At 38.2% G+C, this 19,330-nt stretch overlaps 1 protein-coding gene across 2 annotated transcripts in view; it reads left to right on the top strand.

The window, feature by feature from the left end:
- LOC139114338 (E3 ubiquitin-protein ligase UBR4-like) overlaps positions 1 to 19,330 on the top strand; it is a 116,783-nt gene that overhangs the window by 47,022 nt on the left and 50,431 nt on the right. For both annotated transcript variants that reach the window (XM_070675994.1, XM_070675993.1), the window contains exons 44-56: positions 2,878 to 3,030; positions 3,629 to 3,853; positions 4,367 to 4,451; positions 4,975 to 5,047; positions 5,192 to 5,366; positions 6,024 to 6,228; positions 6,776 to 6,936; positions 9,997 to 10,128; positions 13,528 to 13,612; positions 14,078 to 14,349; positions 14,696 to 14,830; positions 15,506 to 15,722; positions 16,528 to 16,725. In XM_070675994.1, coding sequence (XP_070532095.1) covers positions 2,878 to 3,030; positions 3,629 to 3,853; positions 4,367 to 4,451; positions 4,975 to 5,047; positions 5,192 to 5,366; positions 6,024 to 6,228; positions 6,776 to 6,936; positions 9,997 to 10,128; positions 13,528 to 13,612; positions 14,078 to 14,349; positions 14,696 to 14,830; positions 15,506 to 15,722; positions 16,528 to 16,725 — 2,116 coding nt within the window. The remainder of the gene's footprint in view (positions 1 to 2,877; positions 3,031 to 3,628; positions 3,854 to 4,366; positions 4,452 to 4,974; positions 5,048 to 5,191; positions 5,367 to 6,023; positions 6,229 to 6,775; positions 6,937 to 9,996; positions 10,129 to 13,527; positions 13,613 to 14,077; positions 14,350 to 14,695; positions 14,831 to 15,505; positions 15,723 to 16,527; positions 16,726 to 19,330) is intronic.

Raw genomic sequence — 19,330 nt, 5'->3', positions numbered from 1 at the left:
TCTATGTGATATTTGTATACAACACAAGCAATCTTCATTGTATTTTACACTCATTTCTTGCTGTTCCAAAAGTCTTTGTTTATGATGCAGGGATGTAACAGTTTTTCAACCTTTCTTGGTCCAAATGTGTAACACTGTTAAAACTGAAACAAATTATATTTTTCATCTCAATTCTTGATTCACTCCGAAATGAGTAAAACAGTTGTTTCCTGAAAATATTACTTATATATCAATTCTTACATGTAATCATGGTTGCGTCTCTAAGTCTACACATTATTATTAGCTCCCATAGCCATATGTATATATGGCAATGGAAGCTATTCTTATAGGTCAGGGAAATGTCTGTATGTCTGTATGTCTGTATGTCTGTATGTCTGTCCGTCAACATCAAAAACTCCAAAACCGCTGTACATGATCTTGATATTTGGTGTGTACATGGATGATGGGCTGTAGATGAGATTTTGTTCAAATGAAGTTGTCATTGCCAAAAATATGCAAATTAAGTGAAAAAATGTAAAAACAGTCAAAATTGAAAAAACTCAATAACCACTGAGCAGATTACATGAAAAATTAGCATGTAAGTACTTTGGGCTGACATGAAATGATTGTGCACATCTTGGGTCAGTATCTTGGACTTGCTATTTTTCATGAATTTTTTTGTAATTTTCTCCCATTTTTGGTCAAAAAATCTTCTTCTCTGAAACCACAAGTCCGATTGATTTGAAACTTGGTATGGAAGTGCATAGGAGTGACCTTTCCCAAATTTGGGCAAATCGTGGTGAAATTTGCATATTTTTAGTTTACACGTCCATAGACTCCCATGTATAAGGTAGATCTCCATAGACTCCCATGTATTAGGCCACGAAAAATAAAAATTTAGTTTCTCATCGTATTCAAATTGCAAAAAGGATGCAGTGACACAATTTTTAGTCCCCATGGATGAAGTCCAGTGGGCTTATAGATTGGGTCATGTCCATCTGTTCGTCCATCCGTGAGTCCATCCGTTCACGCAGAGAGCTAGAGGTCTGATTTTTGGTATATAGGGATAACTTAGCAATACAATTTTTTTGACAAAATGTCACGTGACCTCAGTGACCTTTGACCTCAAATATACATATTTGTCCATAACTCAGTAACCATAAGTGCTACAGCCTTCATGTATGGTATGATGGGACACCTTATGACGCCACATATTGTACCTCATTAATTATGTGCATATCTAATTTTGAGCGAGCCAATAGAGCTAGAGGTCTGATTTTTGGTATATAGGGATAACTTAGCAATACAATTTTTTGGAAAAAATGTCACGTGACCTCTGTGACTTTTGACCTCAAATATACATATTTATCTATAACTCAGTAACCACAAGTGCTACAGCCTTCATGTATGGGATGATGGGACACCTTATGACGCTACATATTGTACTTCATTTATTATGCGCATATCTAATTTTGAGCGAGCCAATAGAGCTAGAGGTCTGATTTTTGGTATATAGGGATAACTTAGCAATACAATTTTTTTGACAAAATGTCACGTGACCTCTGTGACCTTTGACCTCAAATATACATATTTGTCCATAACTCAGTAACCACAAGTGCTACAGCCTTCATGTATGGGATGATGGGACACCTTATGACGCCACATATTGTACTTCATTAATTATGCGCATATCTAATTTTGAGCGAGCCAATAGAGCTAGAGGTCTGATTTTTGGTATATAGGGATAACTTAGCAATACAATTTTTTGGACAGATGTCACGTGACCTTGGTGACCTTTGACCTCAAATATACATATTTGTCCATAACTCAGTAACCACAAGTGCTACACCCTTCGTATTTGGTATGATAGGACACCTTATGACACCACATACTGTACCTCAATAATTATGCACATATCTCATTCTGAGCAAGCCAATAGAGGTGGATGTCTGATTTTTGTTCTATAGGGATAACTATAGGAGGGAAATTTTTTGACCAAATGTCATGTGACCTTGATGACCTTTTGCCTAAAATATATGTTAATGTCAATAAATAAGTAACCACAAGTGCTATGTCCTTTGTAGGATGGGAGACCTTATGACAACACACGCTTTACCTCATTAATTATGTACACATCTAATTCTGGGCAAGCGAATAGAGCTAGAGATCTGATTTTTTGGCATATAGGGATTAATTAGCAATATAATTTTTTTTTCAAAATGTCATGTTACCTCGATGACCGTTGACCTTGATTATACATATATATGCATATCTCAGTAACCACAAGTTCTATACCCTCCAAGTTTGATAGGATATTAGACCTTAAAATGTCACATCTTGTACCTCATTTATAATGCGCATATGTATTTCTTGGCTGGCCAATACTGCTAGAGGTCTGATCTTTTTTCCCGATTGAGAACCATAACTTAGACATGCCTCATGTGTTTCAAATTGGGAACAACGACACAGACCTATGTGCCCATAGATCTCAACATATACACTCCAGTGATACTTCTTAATGACCACATTTTCCTGCCCCATCAAGACTAATACTCCTATTACAAGTGGGGACTATGTCATTGTAAATGACTTGTTGAATTAATGGTTGTATCACAGTATTCGATATATCTAATTCTGTATTTTTTCCATTTTATATTCTGAATAAATGCATTAAACATATTTCACTGTCTCCAGTACATTACATTTAAGTATTTTCACTTTATGCACTTTATCCCTTTCACACATGTTCAAATATCTGACCAGAGAACAAACTCTAAATAGTCCAGGATGGGAGCTACAGCGTCATTGACGCTATTTTTTAAGCCTACTGGTTATGTTGGACCTATGCAAAGGAATGGTTTAAGTACATGAAATACTTGTGCTCTGTTTTTCCTGCAGGACTGCCATGTGCTGACCTTCACAAGTTCAGGTTCAGTGTCCGATCACTTAGTTTTACATCCACAACTAGAGGCCGGTAACTTCATCATCAAAACAATCTGGTTGCCAGGATCACAGTGTGAGCTTGCAATAGTTACTGCCGATTTTGTCAAGGTGAGTGTATTGTCCAGGGCCTCTCAATCTGCCCATCAAATCGAAAATTTGTGAGTATGACACCAATGAAGTGTGTGACCCCAATGGTGGGTATAAACCCTTCAGAGGATGTGATGTAAGCGATGGGTATAATACCTTAAGAAGGGTTCAAACCCAGCAGCTTGCTTCCTTGGAGTGGGAGTGACCCCTGTAATGCATATTATGATCCCCAACCCCCACAACAGTGGATATGACCTAAAGCAATGGATGAAACCTCTTCTATGGGTGTAATCCCAGCAGTGACATGAATTTTACATTATGTATGATCTTTTCAGCCCGTATGATTGTATCAATAGGTTTAACCATTGCAGTTTGATGATCTCCGTATGAACCATTGCAGTTTGATTATCCCCAAATAGGGTAATCTTGACAGGATATTACCCACAGAGAGTATGAGTCTTGGATTGGGCATGACATATTGATATGGTATACCCTAGGAACAAGTTTTAAACAAGTGTGAAAGACAAAATACTGAAAGGACATTCACACTAGGATTTTTCTCTCTCTTTCGCTCACATTTGGTGCTAGTTTCATAATGTATTTTTCTTTCATATCGCAGATCTATGACCTATCCCAGGATGCACTGAGTCCTCTGTACTACTTTCTGTTGCCAAGTGGGAAGATCCGAGATGCCACCTTCATCTTTACAGAGGACTCACGTACCATGGTTTTGATGTCATCTGCCGGATACATCTACACACAGCCCATGGAAGAACTCAGCTGTGCTAAACACGGTCCGTTTTACGTCACCAATGTCTTGGAAGTCAAGCATGACGATCTCAAGGTGAGGGAATTCTTGCACTTCACTGATGTGCTGTTTTACCCCTTTCACTGCCATGGTTTCACCCGTACCCATTGAAATCAATGTTGAGTGCGGACCTGTTTACAGGGAATGGGGTGAACAGGTTTAGTGTGAATAAAAGGGAAGCAAGTTTTGTCAGGTCATGAGAAACTTTGATAATTCTGTATGTTTCAGGTGCAAACGCGATTAAAACAAAACAGTGATCGAAATAACACTATATATTGCTTCACTTACGTGTATGTTTGAGAAGGACCCTTGCTTTCTACATGGAGCAGCAACACCAGCCATATAAATAACATCATATCTTACAATTGCTCGTTGCAGTTGCTCCTTTTTAGAAAGTGCAATTCATGCTGAGATAACAGTAAACATAAAAAGAAGATTGGTTTTGTCAGGTTGATGTTAAGATTTCTCGCATTGAGTCATAACCAGATATGTTCACCATGTGTTCTCTTTGTAACTGTGGATACCAATTTGTTTTCCTTTGTCTCCTAGGATACCAATGGCCAGGTAGCTGGTGGAGGAGTATCTGTGTATTACTCACACACTCTGCAACTTCTCTTCTTCAGCTATGGCCAAGGTAAGTGAACAGATATAGACACTAAGATGATAAGTAGTAAATCCATGAGGTTGAATTTTTTCCGAAACATTGATTTCTTGTCAATATTTGTGAATCACAGTAGTCCTCCTTTTATGTAGTTCAGTTCTCTAGAACATCAGTTTTCTGTCCCTGACATTTCCAGAATTCAAGCTCAACATATGCCAGTCAAGCGTAATGTTGATATTTCACATCCATGTTCAGGGTATTGATGGCCATTGAACAATGCCTTCTCAGATGAAATTCAACTCATTGGAGATAGTTTGATCTGAAGTTATGCATATAATCAGCTAGGATCAACTTTGAACTTGTGACCTTTAACCCCTGAGAGAAAGAGGATTAATATCACGCAATTGGTAGACATTCTTCCTATCTGTGGCAATCAGACATCAGTGGTATATCACCTACCTTTGAAGTTATATTTTATGCTCAACTCAGGAATTGTTTTTTGTGTGATTTAGTGCATGAAAGTTATAAACAGTGAACCTTTGTGTATTTATTGCAGGCAAGACATTCTGTTCACCAGTTGGAAAACAAATGAATAAGCTGTCTCCGCTGTTTCCAATAAATTTCAAGAGGTAAATACAACAGTTTTTACACTCCTGAACTATTGATTCTTATTATTTAATTATAAGGTACTGTGCTTTCAATTCTTTTTGCTTGCACTTTTGAAGGAGAAAATCTGATGTAAATACTGAATGGTGTCTTTCGTGTGTTTTCAGTAACAACGGTTCAAGCAAGTCCAACAGCCCGGCTCTGTGCCAGTGGAACGAGGTACCAAACCATCCAGGGCTAATATGCTGCATCACACAGACTGGCGGTGTACCAGTGATTATGATGGTGAAACCAGACACTATCATGGTACAGGAAATCAAAACTCTACCAGCCAAGGCCAAGGTTTGTCCACTTGATGATTTCTGATCAAGTAAATGATACAAATTAAGTTCGCATGAATCGGGGAGACAGACTATGTAGTCAGTCATACATTAGATTCAGATAAGTGTTATATAGATTTGTTGCAAGTCAATTTGACATTTACTTGAGAAGGACTTCCGCTGTTAGCTAGAAAAAGCATTGCTTGGTATATACATTTAACAATACACTTGCTGTAGTCAGATGATACTGTGCAGTCTTCCATTAGCCGTAACCGTTAGTGCGTTTCAATTATTTTTGTTCTCTCTGTGAAATATCATTTCATGTGCCGCTGAAAAGATCATGTTGAAATTTCAAGTGTACAACTTTTCAATCCAGTCTGTGTGTGCAATATACTGTGTTACTTTTGATAAGTGAATGTCAGTTGAATTCATTCATTTATAACATTGCACATTGTACACAGTTCATCTTTTAGGGAACAGAGAAAAATGAGAAAATAGATTTGTTTTATAGACCAAAATGATGAAAAGGCTATCAAAAGTTACATCAATGTTTCTTTGAAATGAAGGAGTTTTAATATCTCAGGATAAATTGGCTTCATGAAATCACAAGAAACACACTAAAGAGACAACAAACTGGTTGGTTTTCATCTACTAATTTTGTTTACTCTCCTGTCTTCAGATTCAAGACATGGTTGCTATCAGACATCCATCGGCCAGCTCAGACCAGCACAGGACAACTCTGATACTGCTGTGTGAGGATGGCAGCCTACGTATCTACATGGCCAGTGTTGACAACACCAGTCACTGGATGTCAAGTCAATTCCAGCCATCCAGTGTCATCAGTGTCCTCAGACCAACCAAGAAGAAGAAATCAGCCAAATCAGGTAACCTTCACAATATGATTTTAAAAGTCTGAATATGCTTGGAATTAATTTTGTTGACAAACCTAGAATAAGTGATTACCAGCTGATATGATGAAATAGAAGATTTAATAGAAGATAATGAAATAGAAGATTTTCACATCTAACCCAGATTTTCCATATACCTTGACTCTGCCTTGTTTTAATCTAAAACAAGTGGTAAATTATTTTCTTTACTCATTTGAAGAGGGAGCCAATGACTTTGAAGGTTTCTTCATTTATTGATATGGAGAAGGAGCCAATGGCAGTGAAGCTCTTCTATTCATGCAGCATTATGACCAGGTCAATCTTTAATCTGTGTGCATGATAACTGCTGGAATCAGTAAAATTCTGGTATGAGCCAGTTGTCTTCAATCATGTATTTGCAACCAGAATCTGAGTAATTTTACAGCACCACTGTGCAAAAATTTCAAAATTTTCAGGATAGACAATGCTCACATATGTGATTGTGATTACATAATGCTTTCCAAAAGCAGCATCAAAATTCTGTTGTTGTTGTTTTGTTGTTCAGGCCGACCTGTTGGTCAGGTGTCATTCCCCATTGATTTCTTTGAACACTGTCAAGTTCTCAATGATGTGGACTTTGGTGGCAGTGACCTCCTCCAAGTGTACAATTCACAGCAGATCAAACACCGCCTAAACACGACTGGAATGTATGTAGCAAGCACTAAGGTAAGAGAAGGTTAATAACCCAATATCCGAGTCAGTGCACATTCATACTTGTTATATTTATATCAAAAATCAACTGAAAATAATGATAAACTCTAAATGTTTCAAGATTTTGACATCAAAGTGTTTTGACATATTGACTTCCAAATATACTTGTTTACAAGTAGCATTCAAGCCCACCGCTGCAATAGTTCTGCTCATGAATAAAAAGAACGTGATTTTTAGCTACTATAGACTATAGTCTATAGAAGCTATTGGGATGGGTATCCGTCCGGCGTCCGTCGTCAGTCTGTATGTATGTATGTATGTATGTATGTATGTATGTATGTATGTCCGTTTGTGAGGCGTCCGTCCACTCAAATATCTTGAGAACTGCAGTACTTACTGATTTGATATTTGTTGTGTAGATGAAAAATATGATTTTGAGAAACTAGTTTTTTTAATTTTTTGATATTGTTGAAAATAGGCAAATTAATGCCAAAAAAGGTGTTTTTGGTAAAAAATCTTCTTCTTCATAACCGCTGGTCAGACAGCTTTGTTATTTGGTATACAGGTCCCTAGGGATAACCCAACTTAGATTTGTTCAAATTGTGATGAAATATGCAAATGTGTATTTTTAAGGAATTTTTTTGTCATTTTTGGTCAAAATTTACTTACATTGTATGTAATTCTTGTACTGTATAAACCCTATCAATTCACCCAGAAAAAAATAATTAATATGATTTTAAATAATTGAATTAATTAGGAAATCATCAAAGCCAAAATAATTTTAGTGTGGAATTATCAGAAAGTTCAACTTTTTTGACAGTTCATAGTGAAATGCTTACCATCTTGGAGGATTAAAACATGTAAAGGCAACTTTCCTGAATCCCAACTTTGATATATTCTGAACCACCATTTATGTTATCTAAAAGATATTGCTAATAACGGTTTGTCATGATAGGGTGGTCAAATAAATAGAGATAGAGAAAGTTCTAATTTCCATTTATGGTTGACTTGGTAAGGATAAAATAAGATTACTTTTTGAGGAAAAAAATAGAGTGGTCAGTTAAAAGAGTGGTCAAAGTGATAGGGTTTTTATGGTAAAGCTAGGCTGTAAGATTCCTCATGTGCTATTTATAGCAATTATGCAATCTGTGTAAACAGTGCGATGAAAGTGTAACATGATTCCTTATAATGCTTTTGATGACCTTGAACTTCTTAAGTTTCAAACATTTGTCTCTTCAGTGTGCTTTCTCTTAGTACGTACAGTCTCAACTTATTCAACAGAACTTACTTACAATGTTAATTTGAAAGTTAAAATGTGCTTGATTAATAGGATGAAAATACTGACATTGAAAGATAACGAGCTCAAGATTCTTTATAACCTGACAGATATGCTGTTTTTTTATGACGTAAATCTTGATTTAAGCAAGTCTTGTTTACTTTAATTGGAATGTAATTATCTCTCGTTTATTTGCTATTATTGACTAATACAGTCTGATGAAATATGCAAATCTGTATTTTTACGGAATTTTTCTCCATTTTTGGTCAGGCCATCCTGAAATGAGCTATCAAAGATATCCACCTTCTTCATCAATACATGAGTCACAAAAGATATTCTGTACATAACACAGCAGAACTCTGTCAACTGTTGAGTCGCTTGTTTTTTCAAAACCGCTAGTCAGACAGCTTTAATATTTGGTTTACATGTCCCTAGGATGACCTTAGTGAGATAATTTCATACAGTCAGGAAATACTTAATTTTGTATCCATGTCTATAGTAGCCTCAGGGACTTTGGCCCTATGTTTTACAGATTCTGTACGTCTAAGAGATCACATGATGGCGGTACAAACAAACCGACATGCACAGACACATATGGAAATAAAATATTTTATCATATACCTACATTCACGTGCCTGTGTAAAGCTATGGGAGAAAGCGCCCTCAGATCCGTGCATTTTTTTACATATCACGCCCCGGCCCGGTGCCCAAATATGGGCAATCGCGTGCATTTCTGAACTACCTAGATTCTGGTTACTACGCGCGTTGCTATCCGCAAACGTTCCATTCGTACACAAAGCCAGCGCGAGATTAGGAAAACGTCTGCTCGCTCAGATCGTAGTTGCGCGTGGCGACAGTGGAGCCGTGCTGGTGACATCGGCTTTTATTTCTAAATTCTAGTGAAATCCTGTGTATACTAAGTGCGTGCCTGTTCAGTATAAATTACAAGAAACTGACGTCATGCCTTTGTCCTTCTTACACCTCGATTTCAACCTGGATCTCTGTTGGTCACGTTATAGTACGGATGTTGCATTGCGCGTTCTAGAATTCTGCAGGTAAACAAATGACGTCATTATGTATGTCAATCCGCGACGGAAAGCGGCCATCGTATTTATGAAAAACTGACACAAATGGCGATGAATTTCTGATATCGCACGCATTTTTATCTCCTAAACAATGTTGAATATTATGTAAACTACATATTTATCATTCCATAAGGTATATGATAAAACCTTTACGGCCCTGATACGGCTTTTGCGGCCCTTGGTCGTACGGCGTACGGGCCCTCGCACGCTCGGGCCCTTCCGCCGTACGACCTCGGGCCGCAAAAGCCGTATCAGGGCCGTAAAGATTATTGATGCGCGTTTGTAAGCATGGTTTTGCTTGTACCATGGTCCATTCAAATTACGGGTTTTACCCATTCTCAGAAAGTACTTTACTCCCTGATAGGATGCATGCCGGTTGAGAAGGATTGAAAAAGTTTTTCTTCCAACCTGACCACCAACCTCCAACTCTAAAGTTATAATTGAAACACCCATCTTACCTTCTCATAACTTACCATCGTCTGCCCAACCTCATTGTTTACTGATATTCTACAGGACTCACAAACTGAGAAATAAGGGCGTAAGAATGATATGAATCTGTGAGCCTGTGTAACCATGACATTTAATCGCGTAGTTAACTTACTACGGAAATTGTATATTTCACATAAATCATTGTTTCATGGATTTTGAAAGAAAGTGATCGAAGTGTTTAGTACAGTGATGAGATATATTTTACTGATCTTTTTACCATGCCAGCCTGCCGGTTTCAGTATTGACATCAGCAACAACAACAGTAACATGGTGATGGTCGGAGTCCGTCTGCACGTAGGCACCCAGTCCATAGAGAGAGCTCCATCCTTCGTTGAGATATTTGGCAGAACACACCAGGTATGCCATGAAAAATTTTCACTCGCGATATAAGAAAGCATGAGACTATGTGTGTGTAATACTTTGTGTACAAAGAAGCAACAGTTATTGAAGTATCATGAACTGTTTTCAAGGGAAAAGACTTTTTCAAAAAAAACTGTAATATACCTATCAACACAAGGTTTTAGTGTCAAACTTTCATTTTCCTTTGCTATGTGATTCAATTCTATACATGACAAGAAAGTAATGGACACTTAGCTATAGAAAATTATCAGTCGATAAAATCCTACAGGGTATTTTTCTGTTCACTGATTATAAAAGGTCTCTTTCTCATTAAGGTAGAACGCACCTCGGGCACATATATTCGGACTCTCAAACTTTTACAATTCTGTTCTGATATACCACATATGGGGGTTCATTTTAAAGCTCTTGGTGAAAGAAAACTTTTCTCTGGCTTAGTTTTTCGAAATTCGAAAATTTTTATTTTTCTCCATAGAGTTTACACAGGGATGGCGGCCATTTTGAATTTCTAATATCGGTAAATCTTAGGTAATTTGTTTCTCTAGTACGAAAATTTGCACGGTGACCCCCTATTTTTATTCTTGATTTTGAAAGAGAATGATTGAAAGATTCCTTGAGGAAAGTTAGAGCAAAAAGTTTAAGTCTTTCACTTTCGAGGTACATACTACCTTAAGGATGATAAATACCAAATTGTTCATTTTTCTGTCAAATTTTCAAAATTCTCTGAGAATACGCCTTAAAGTAAGACCCAGAATTGAGATGTGTCGCCAGTTCAAGATAAGGAATGGTTTCCATGTAATTCACGATTTTTAAAAATCAAAACAAATGCACGTGGCTATCCCGGTTAAATAGGGGAGCTTTTGTAAACATTGTGGACACATTTGCATTGCTATTTCCATAATCCATCTTGAGTGACACAACGTTGCGTTGCACTAGCTAATTTACATAATGACGTGCTGTGACTTCTCCAAACACTAGGATTACTTCCGTCTGTAAACAATAAACCGTAATTAAATGTTTGTCGAAGCCTAGTCCAATAAACAAGTATTCGTACAGTTCCAGACATAGTCTACACCAGAGAGCAAGTCATTTTTCTTAGTGTGGTCAAGACATCGTGTCAACGACGATTTCTCAGCAGTGCGACGTTTTATCACTCTTTGCTTAGGGTTGGTCGGAGCCTGCACACGCTGCTTTACGGTGGTTGACGTCTTTTTCGCAATGTTACTTGTTAGATAAACAATTACACAGTGTTCATTCTAGGATTCAAAAACAACGGGCCACTGTTGGCCTCAACTCCTGTCCCAAGGGGGCCATTTTAGAAAATCGGGGGCCATCATCATCACACATGTAAAAACCTTGAATTTTCTGCAGAAAATACAATAGTCTATCAAGTCAAGAAAAGGAGAATACTGGAGATCGGGCGCCCCGTAACCAACCAAGCCTACTGCAAAGTTGTCCCTTGTACGTACGCAACAGGCCCAATAATGGCAACAGCAAACCGTTTGGTTTGATTCAATTGTTTACGTAACTTATGTGATGAATTATTGATATGTCGGACTTGAACAACTGTACAAATTGCTAAGGACTGTGATTTTGACTGTGGAAACGATCATGATCAAAGCTTAGCGCACGGGTAGGATTTCTCCGAGAGTGTGGTAGGATTTCTCCGAGAGTGGCCCTCGATTTGCACGCATCGACAATAGGCTACTCATACACTGATATAGCACGAGACTGTAACCCGTACGACCTAAATAAAGTGATCGATACATCAACTTTTAAACATAACTCGTATGTATTAGCAAATTTAAGATCATTGGTTCTAGCCAAAGGTTTTACACAGCGGTGTTGTTCTATGCAAAGACCTGGCTACTCTGGAAAACGAGATGTGTTCGACCTAAAATGTGTTGCTCTTCAAAACGATCATGGACGTTTTCCTTGCAGTGTTCAACGTTTCGTTTGTATGGACGGTAGACGTTGCAAACGCTTCAATTTAAGGGACTGGCCGATCATCCTGGGTTCATCAACTATACCGGCGTTAAAAATCCGAGTGTCGACTAGCTTTCCACCTTTACGCAGCGGCCAGTGCCGTTGTTTTATATTCAGCGGCCATGCCACATGCTTACTGCTCAAAAACACCGTTGCCCCTACATCAGTCCTTTCTACCCAGCTTCCTATGTACCACCATATATGCTGTAGAGGGTATTTAATTGCAAAGGTTGATAGGTAACTGAATCGTTTTACATGTCACACTATGATTGAGGTAATGACCTTCGGGGGAGCTACGCGAATGTATGAACTACGCCTACGTGAACTCTGCGTGATTGACCCATTCATATAATGTTGCGCCCTTAGTGGCGCGTCAAACGTAGAAATGAGGGCCATTCGAGATTTTATTGCGCAATGGCGCGTCCTAGAATTAACTTTGCAATTAGTGCGATAGTACGCTATCAAGTCTACGGTTCTGCAATGTCTATATAGCGTGTGAGGGGAGTGTGATCTGGGGAACGCAAACAAGCTTATCTGCATATGAATTTAGGACACGCCCGCTATCAGTAATGACTGCTGACGTCATTGTTTTTCCCACTGAAGCCATTCGCTGTGGCGATGTGTCGACACGCAAGGCTCCAAAAATTGGTAGTTTTCCGCGATTTATTTTATTTTCCTGGGACTTTTTCTCTGAACAACTGTCATTCCCGGCCGACATCATCACTTGGTAACAAAGTATGTCCGTGTTGAGGCTCGTGCACGTCTAATTATCAAATGCCGTAGCGTAGAAGTATCAAAACATGTTTTTTGCGTTTTTCTCGAATTCAATGTGTGAATGAAGTACCCTTCTTTGGCACCTCGTCAATTCGCGCTCACAAACACTAGCTGCTTGACATTCACACCGTCCATTGGAAACATAATGAACTCAAAATCCGTGTCTGGGATTTCCTTTATATGCCTTTGTTATTTTTTAATGCGCTCTTAAAGGTGTTGGACGAAGGTGCTTTTCAAGGAATTTTAATTATCACGCCATATAATTTGAATGGAGCCTCCGAGAAAAAATCACAGACACGGTTTTGAAGGATATTGTCAAGGCTTGTCAATGAAGAAATTCCAACCGGAAATCTTGCAGCGTGTTTGCATAAGGCCGGGAAAACCGGTTTTTGGAAGGTTCAGCAAAACGCTTGTCACGTGACTCTTATGCAAATAATGACCGTGCACTGTGCTTGGTCGGATAGCTCTATATCAGGGCTTTCAGAAAACGTATACTTTATTGTGGTTTGGGACATGTTCAATTGAGAAAAAAATAAAAATCTGAAAGTGCCTAAAAGGTATTTATCATCCTTAAGAGACAGATGAGATAGAGCACCCTCATCCAAGTGTGCAGTTTATAATCATGTTGTTTCATTGTAGGTAAATCTGAGTCGTAACCGCTGGTATGACATGCCCTTCACAAGAGAGGAGTCCTTAACTGCTGATAAGAAGTTCACTTTCTTTGGTAGGTACCTTACAGCAAACGTACATACTTTATAATACCTCTTTATGTGTAGTCTTTTCAGCACCTGTTAGTTTAACCTGTTCACCCCTACTTCCTGTAAACCAGTCCACAGTCCCCATTGATAACAATAAGTGTGGGCCAAACCATGGTTATGAAAAGGATTAATAAACAGTCTTTGTTATTGATTATCAGTCCTGTCATGCTGTGATTTGAGTTTACTCATTTACAAACTTTTTGAGTTTGAAAACAAATTGTGAAGAGTGTTCATTGTATTTTGTTATTATAACTGCCTACTTTAATGATTAAAAATTCAGGCTGCAAATTTCGAGCTCCATAAGCTGTTATATCTTGAGTGCGTGAAAATATATTAGTGAGATCCTAGTATGTTTCACATTGAATAACAAAATAGTACGTAACTTGAACCTGCTTTAACAGTCGTTTTTCTATTTTCTCACTGTTCAACAGTTGGACCATCAGTTGATCCAGCGGGAGTCACTATGGTGGATTCAATCAAAGTCTATGGTAAAACAAAAGAGGCCTTTGGCTGGCCTGATGAACCACCAGATGAATTCCCATCAGCCACTGGGACAAGCCTCCCATCATCCAGTGGGGCACCAGCCACAGACTCTGAAGCTGCAGTGACCATGCCGTTACCTTTGACCTCGCTGGATAGAATGGTTGCCAGTTCTTTGGAAGTGCTGGAAGGTTGTTTCACCGTGACCAGTGTGGCTGACAAAGTGAGTATACATAGCCCTCGTAATTTGAAATTTTTCTGTGCACCAGTGCTACATTCACTGATTTCTTGCAGAATTGAATATCAAGAAAAGTGTAATATTTGATTACAAATTAGCAAACTATCACATGACTACATTTAACCAATCCACACATTAGCTTGCCATGTGGACCATCTTCAATGTCATGTGGGCTGTACTTGCTTCATATTCAAGACTAGTGAAATTATGTAAACCCTACCGTGAAATTTGAAATTTAAAATAATGATTTTATTGAAATTCAACTCTGAAATATTTTCCAGCATAAAAAATTGTAATGACCAGGATATTCTCTGTATGATTTTCTCCTTAGGAACCCACCAGGAAGGAAGTGCTGGATTTGGCCACTCGACTACTTACCCTACCTACACCACCCAGTGTACAACAATACACCAAGACATTGCTTGCATCGCTGCACACTTCAAAAACCACCTATCACAACCATAAGGTATAGTAGTACAAGGCACTGTTATGGCACTTTTGCCCTGAATGGTTTTGGTTCATTTGTGTTCCTGTTTGCATATTCAGTGCATATTCATTCACCTACAGACAAATGTCGTTTCTGTCAAACTAGTAAAACGCATGACCTGTGGTCTTCGTTTTCAGTACATAGAATGTCAGGAAGCTTGTCCAGAATATAACTGGCCTTGTTGGTGTATGCAGTTCACATAAATACAAAAACTGGCATAGGAACTATTTTGAAACATTGCATGTTATTGTCTCTTGATCAGGTACATTGTCTTGTTGTACATGAACTTGAACAATAACCAAAAAAAAAAAGATAATTTGTAAAAATTTTTTGCATATATTCAGAATATTTTATGCTTTGGCTATGGAAGTTGTCAGTTTTCACCCTTGCTATGTGTTCATTTTAACCACTAGACTACCACAGTGTCATAAAACTCCTGTACGAAACTCAATATGAACACACATAGGATCTTGTCAGAATATTCTGGCATTCAGAGCGTATAGTAATTTATTATGGCTATGGAACTTTCCTACAATTGACAATGTTTAGAGGTTAATGTACATTCCTAGACTTTGATTTTTTGAAAGTGAGCCTGAAAGGAACCTTTACTGTCATGCAGTTCAATTCAAGTCATCTTCTTGGATTACTCTTCAGGACCAAGCCCAGCTGGCTCATGTTGTCCAGTGTCTGAGCACGCTCAGTAAGGAGAGTGCCAAGGAAGAGAAGGGTTGTAATGAGTTAGATGCTGAGGCTTTCCAGAGACTTGTAGTCACCGCAAGATCCGTGGCCGTGGCCAGACCTTCAAATCTTGTCCGCTTTGCCGACAACAGAGACACCACTTTGACTGAAAGTTCTGTTACCATGGATACAGGTAGTGATTTGTTTTGGAGGGTAGGGAGAGAAAAGTACACATAGAGTGAAATAATTAATGTAAACATGCATTGCAAATGGTTCCATAATTTCTTGAGTTAACTTTGCATATTACATACATTTTTGAAAAAATTTTTATGATAATATTTTCAAAACTTCCTATTCTGGTGTTGTTGTTGAAATCTTAGAACATCATTATGAGGGAACACTCCTGATGAGATTTAGTAAAGGGCAAATTGTTTCATTCAATTCAAGAATTAAATAAAGGCTTGCAAAACATGAAATATGTCACACTACACATATCAATCTATCTATTAGTGCAAGATGCGAGGTATAATGATATTCAAATATGCAGATTACATTAATGAGCATTGTTTCGGTATTAAAATTCTATGCTAATGACCCTTAATCAATGTAGAATATTCATGTACCTCGGATCTTGCATTGTATACAATCTATCCATACAATATTTATAAAGAACCAAAATCATGTTCAAATATTTGTTTAAATGCAACATACGTAACATGCTGTGCCTTCACTAGTTTTAAACAATTTGATCTGATGGTAACATATGAACTAGACAGCATAAGGGTCAAAGCTGTTCATGGTAGATTCCTGTCCAATGTCATGTAATGAGTTAGCAAATTCTTAATATGGAACAGCTGGCTTACATTGTCAACAAGAACATTCCTTGTAGTAAGTTACAAAGTCAAGGGTATTCATTCTTTTTAAGCATCTTGAGTGTGTAAAAGATTTTAAAAGATAAATTTTTCGCGAGTTTTGATCATTATATTTTTAATGTCCAGTGATGGAAGTGACAGACTTGGAAGCTGAGGACAAAGCAGAAACAGAGCCATCAGAGAGCACAGCATCTCCCAGTAAAAGACTAACAGACCTGGATCCAACAGAATCCCAGCATTTTGTGGTACAACTCACCGAAGCTTTCTGGCAGCTCCATGCCAGCAAGCCATCCAATCCATTCCTAGGACCAGTCTGTCTGCCAGGTAAGGGACCATCAATCATAATGCTGACACATCAGAAACACAATTTCTTCGATAGGGTTGGGGGTCAGACTTCAAATTTGGCATTCATCAAAGTCACAATTGGGACTTAAGGTAGTATGCACCTCGAAAGTGAAAGACTTAAACTTTTGCTCTAACTTTCCTCAAGGAATCTTTCAATCATTCTCTTTCAAAATCAAGAATAAAAATAGGGGGTCACGGTGCAAATTTTGGTACTAGAGAAACAAATTACGCAAGATTTACCGATATTAGAAATTCAAAATGGCCGCCATGCCTGTGTTAACTCTATGGAGAAAAATACAAATTTTCGAATTTCGAAAAACTAAGCCAGTGAAAAGTTTTCTTTCACCAAGAGTTTTAAAATGAACCCCCACATGTGGTATATCAGAAGAGAATTGTAAAAGTTTGAGAGACTGAACGTCTGTTCCCAAGGTGCATTCTACCTTAATTGTAGTTGTTCTGAATCCACTTTTGCAATAAGTACATGTGGTTTCCTTTTAGGGGGATGGTCTGCACTTAAACGGATAAATTATGTTTCCCATGTGTTAGCTTTTGTGCTGGTCATAAGAGTCTCCAGCCAACCTTTTGGTTCATTTTCTTGATGAGGTTCCAATCCTTCTTGAGGAAGATTCATTATTAGTCCCCACGGACACCGTCCGGGGGGGACTCATAGGTTTGGTCATGTCCGTGCGTGCGTGCGTGCGTGCGTGCGTCCGTCCGTTCACGCAGAAATCTCAGAGATGCCCCGGTCAATTTCTTTCAAACTTTGCACAAGGATAGTACCCTACCCCATACAGATGCACGTCGATTTGTTTCACAATGCGATCAAATTTGGCGGTGTTAGAGGACTTTTTAGTTTTCACCTCCATAGACTCCCATGTATAAGGCAGTCTCCATAGACTCCCATGTATAAGGCAGTCCATAGACTCCCATGTATAAGGCAGTCCATAGACTCCCATGTATAAGGCCAAGAAAAATAAAAATTTAGTTTCTCATCGTATTCATATTGCAAAAAGGATGCAGTGACACAGTTTTTAGTCCCCACGGACGAAGTCCAGGGGGCTTATAGATGGGGTCATGTCCGTCCATGAGTCCATCCGTGAGTCCATCTGTTCACGCAGATATCTCAGATATTTTGACAAAATGTCACGTGACCTTGGTGACCTTTGACCTCAAATATATATATTTGTCCATAACTCAGTAACCACAAGTGCTACACCCTTCATATATGGTATGATGGGACACTTTATGACGCCACATATTGTACCTCATTAATTATGTGCATATGTAATTTTGAGCGAGCCAATAGAGCTAGAGGTCTGATTTTTGGTATATAGGGATAACGTAGCAATACAATTTTTTTTGACAAAATGTCATGTGACCTCGGTGACCTTTGACCTCAAATATACATATTTGTCCATAACTCAGTAACCACAAGTGCTACACCCTTCATATATAGTATGATGGGACAGCTTATGATGCAACATATTGTACCTCATCAATTATGCACATATCTAATTTTGAGCGAGCCAATAGAGCTAGAGGTCTGATTTTGGTATATAGGGATAACTTAGCAATACAATTTTTTTGACAAAATGTCATGTGACCTCAGTGACCTTTGACCTCAAATATACATATTTGTCCATAACTCAGTAACCACAAGTGCTACACCCTTCATATATGGTATGATGGGACACCTTATGACGCCACACATTGTACCTCATTAATTATGTGCATATCTAATTTTGAGCGAGTCAATAGAGCTAGAGGTCTGATTTTTGGTATATTGGGATAACTTAACGATACAATTATTTTGACAAAATGTCACGTGACCTCGATGACCTTTGACCTCAAATATACATATTTGTCCATAACTCAGTAACCACAAGTTGTACACCCTTCATATATGGTATGATGGGAGACCTTATGATGCTTCATACTGTACCTCATTAATTATGTGCATATCTAATTTTGAGCGAGCCAATAGAGCTAGAGGTCTGATTTTTGGTATATAGGGATAACTTAGCAATACAATTTTTTTGACAAAATGTCATGTGACCTCGCTGACCTTTGACCTCAAATATACATATTTGTCCATAACTCAGTAACCACAAGTGCTACACCCTTCATATATGGTATGATGGGACACCTTTTGACGCCACACATTGTACCTCATTAATTATGTGCATATCTAATTTTGAGCGAGTCAATAGAGCTAGAGGTCTGATTTTTGGTATATTGGGATAACTTAGCGATACAATTATTTTGACAAAATGTCAGGTGACCTCGATGACCTTTGACCTCAAATATACATATTTGTCCATAACTCAGTAACCACAAGTGCTACACCCTTCATATATGGTATGATGGGAGACCTTATGTTGCTTCATACTGTACCTCATTAATTATGCGTATATCTAATTCTGAGCAAACCCATAGAGCTGGATGTCTGTCATACATATGCACATAGATTTGTTCTGTGATACGATCAAATAAGGCCGCCATGTGGCCATTTTATTACGATTTTTTCATCTCCTGAACTACAGCTCAGACATGTATCAAGCGAATTTATTCAAAAGTATTTTTA

This window comes from Ptychodera flava, chromosome 16 (genome assembly GCF_041260155.1).
Source record: "Ptychodera flava strain L36383 chromosome 16, AS_Pfla_20210202, whole genome shotgun sequence".
NCBI lineage: Eukaryota > Metazoa > Hemichordata > Enteropneusta > Ptychoderidae > Ptychodera > Ptychodera flava.
This window is presented reverse-complemented; position numbering and strand designations above follow the sequence as displayed.